The sequence below is a fragment of the Homalodisca vitripennis genome, chromosome 7 (assembly GCF_021130785.1).
Source record: "Homalodisca vitripennis isolate AUS2020 chromosome 7, UT_GWSS_2.1, whole genome shotgun sequence".
NCBI classification, from domain to species: Eukaryota; Metazoa; Arthropoda; class Insecta; order Hemiptera; family Cicadellidae; genus Homalodisca; species Homalodisca vitripennis.
Genome location: NC_060213.1, coordinates 3524294 through 3526834, shown reverse-complemented (window position 1 = coordinate 3526834; position 2541 = coordinate 3524294). Strand labels below are relative to the sequence as shown.

Here is a 2541-nt window from a genome sequence, read left to right as displayed (position 1 = left end):
ACCAGGCGCAGTGTTATTCTTTAGAGATTTTATAACACACAGCAACTCTTCAGCTAAAACTGGTTCAATAAAAATCGAATGAACTTCCATTCTACAGGGAAAATAATTGTTATAGTTCATAGACAAGAAATTATCATTCACATTTTTGTTCAAATTTAAATTATTCACTGTATCTAAGAAATACTCATTGAATCGATTTGATATAATGTGTGAATCAGAAACTGTCATATCGCCTATTCTAGCCTTATCTGACTTCTATTTGCTTTATTTTGTCCTGTTACTTCATTTATTACTTTCCATGTTGCTTTAGAATTTCCTTCACACTTATTAAATTTGTCTCTATAGAAACGATCTTTTAATAATTTTATATCGTTCCGTAATTTATTCCTGAATGTTAGGTAATAATTTTTTAGGCTCTCGTTGTAAGGATGCTTTTTAACATGACTGAAGAGTAAGTTTCTTCTCTTAATCCTCGAACCAATCGCATTATTTATCCAGGGTTTAATTTTCTTATAATGAAAAGAGTTCTCGACAATTGTTGAAATATAGAAAGGAAAGAGTCAAAAGCAGCCGACACATCAGAATGTTTGTATACATCCGACCAGTCGGCATTATTTAACATCTGTTTGAGGAGAGCGTAGCATATACGTGAGCGGGTCGCGGGAGGGGCGGAGGGCGAGACCGGCTCTGCCCCCTCCCCACCACCACCCAACAACCGCACCGCCACGCTAACCTGAACCATAGAGTGATCTGTAATGCCGGCATGTATAACCGCGGCATCCACAGAAACGGTGTTCTTGTTGGCCACCCGGACATAAACATGATCAATGCAGGTCTCGGACTGATCTGTTACTCGTGTTGGCTCTTCGACTAAACACTCAAACCCGTTTACTGCCATCACTGTTCTATAACTGTCAGTATCCGCATTTAACTCCCTCACTCCCACTAAATTTATATTTACATCTCCTATCCAAATTAAATTTATAATATTTTTAAAATTCATATTTACATTACAAAAAAATTGTCGAAGTTCATTTATAAATACTTCCACAGAGTGAAAAATTAATCTATATACTGCTAATAAATGAAAAGTTTGATTCAAAAATTCAAAAGAGATTAAAAGAATGTCAGCTGTATCGCACTTCACATCTAGGCATTTAACGTTTACAAATGAGTTTTTAATGTAAACAGCAATTCCACCAGCCCTATATGTTTCATTGCACTTAAAAAAATGTTTATAATCCGGTATTGTATAAAAATTTGATTCTATTTCATTTATCCATATCTCCGATAAAATAATTATATCTGGCTCAATATTATTCGCAATAGCTTCAGCTAGAAAAAAATCAAAATTACTTCTTAGGCTTCTTATATTTTGATGAATGATTTTAAATTTTTTGTCAATTTTTTTTAAAGAGAAAATAAACTTAAAGGTACAACAAATACATTATAAAAATACAAATTATAAAAGCAATTCCTCATTGATATGAAAACACTAGCCTACATCTAATTTTTTTTGTGAAATGGGTAAAAAAATTACAGTTTTTCAAGGTCAGCCTGACATGTTATTGTTGTAATTGTCCCAGATTCTTCTTTACGAAGGGAGATTTTTCCACCTCGCACCCAGAAGTACTTGTACTGTTTGTCCCGCTTGATCTCCCGCGCCATCGCGAACAGACGTCTTCTCGCCGGTGACAAGGCCTCGTTGATGTATACGGGTTTATCCACGTTCAAGTTCATGTGCCGAGTCGAGAAGTCCCTCCTCACATGGCGTTTTCGCAACAGTTCATCTTTGTCGAGACGTCTCACAAATTTCACAATAATTCCGGGCGGCGAGTTATTCGGACCCGTTTTCTTGCCCAACCGATGACAGGCATCGATTATTGATTCGGTTAGGTTAAAGTCCAGGGCCTTCCCAACCTCCTTCACGACGCTCACAACATCTTCATTCGGCTGCATCGGTACACCATGGATTTCGACGGTATTCATCCTGGAGTACTGCTCCATATCCTCCACATGCCTTTCCAATTCCGACACATTTTTGCTCAGTATTCTATTTTTTTCAATCAGGTTATCTATAATTTTTAAGCATTTTTCAATTGAGTTAGTCTGCTCCTTCACACTTTTTGTATTTTCTTCCAGCTTTTCATTTAAGGCCTCATAGGACTGGTTGAAACTGCTCTCCTGCTTCCTTTGGTTTTCAACTATATCATTTTTTTTTTTTCATTAAATCATCCAAAGTAGATTTACCCTCTTGTGCCTCAGAATCAAATCTTAAGCTCTTTCTCCGCGTTTCACTGCAGGGTGGGCATCTCCAAACCAATTCATCTTGGGTGATGCATTCCACATCCGTCTGCTCATTTTTAAGCAAACGCCGTGGGATTCCTTGAAACAGTCACTGCACTGCATCTTCACTTTATTACCAATAGCTCTTAAGCAAATACCACAATTTGCCATTGTATATCTGTTGTTGTAAAAAACGAGGTGAATATAAAACAGATAATCAAATAGCCTATAGAGCGAATAAAAAAACCCCGCAAC

At 36.8% G+C, this 2541-nt stretch overlaps 1 protein-coding gene across 1 annotated transcript; it reads right to left on the bottom strand.

Moving 5' to 3' along the window:
* Positions 1 to 1536: 1536 nt before the first annotated feature.
* On the bottom strand, positions 1537 to 2007 carry LOC124366491. Its single transcript, XM_046823079.1, has one exon. The coding sequence runs from the start codon at positions 2005 to 2007 to the stop codon at positions 1537 to 1539; it is 471 nt and encodes a 156-aa protein (XP_046679035.1).
* Positions 2008 to 2541: the final 534 nt, after the last annotated feature.

Bases quoted from the DNA above. Each gene is read 5' to 3' on its own strand.
- LOC124366491 (XM_046823079.1), bottom strand. From the start codon at position 2,007: ATGGAGCAGTACTCCAGGATGAATACCGTCGAAATCCATGGTGTACCG.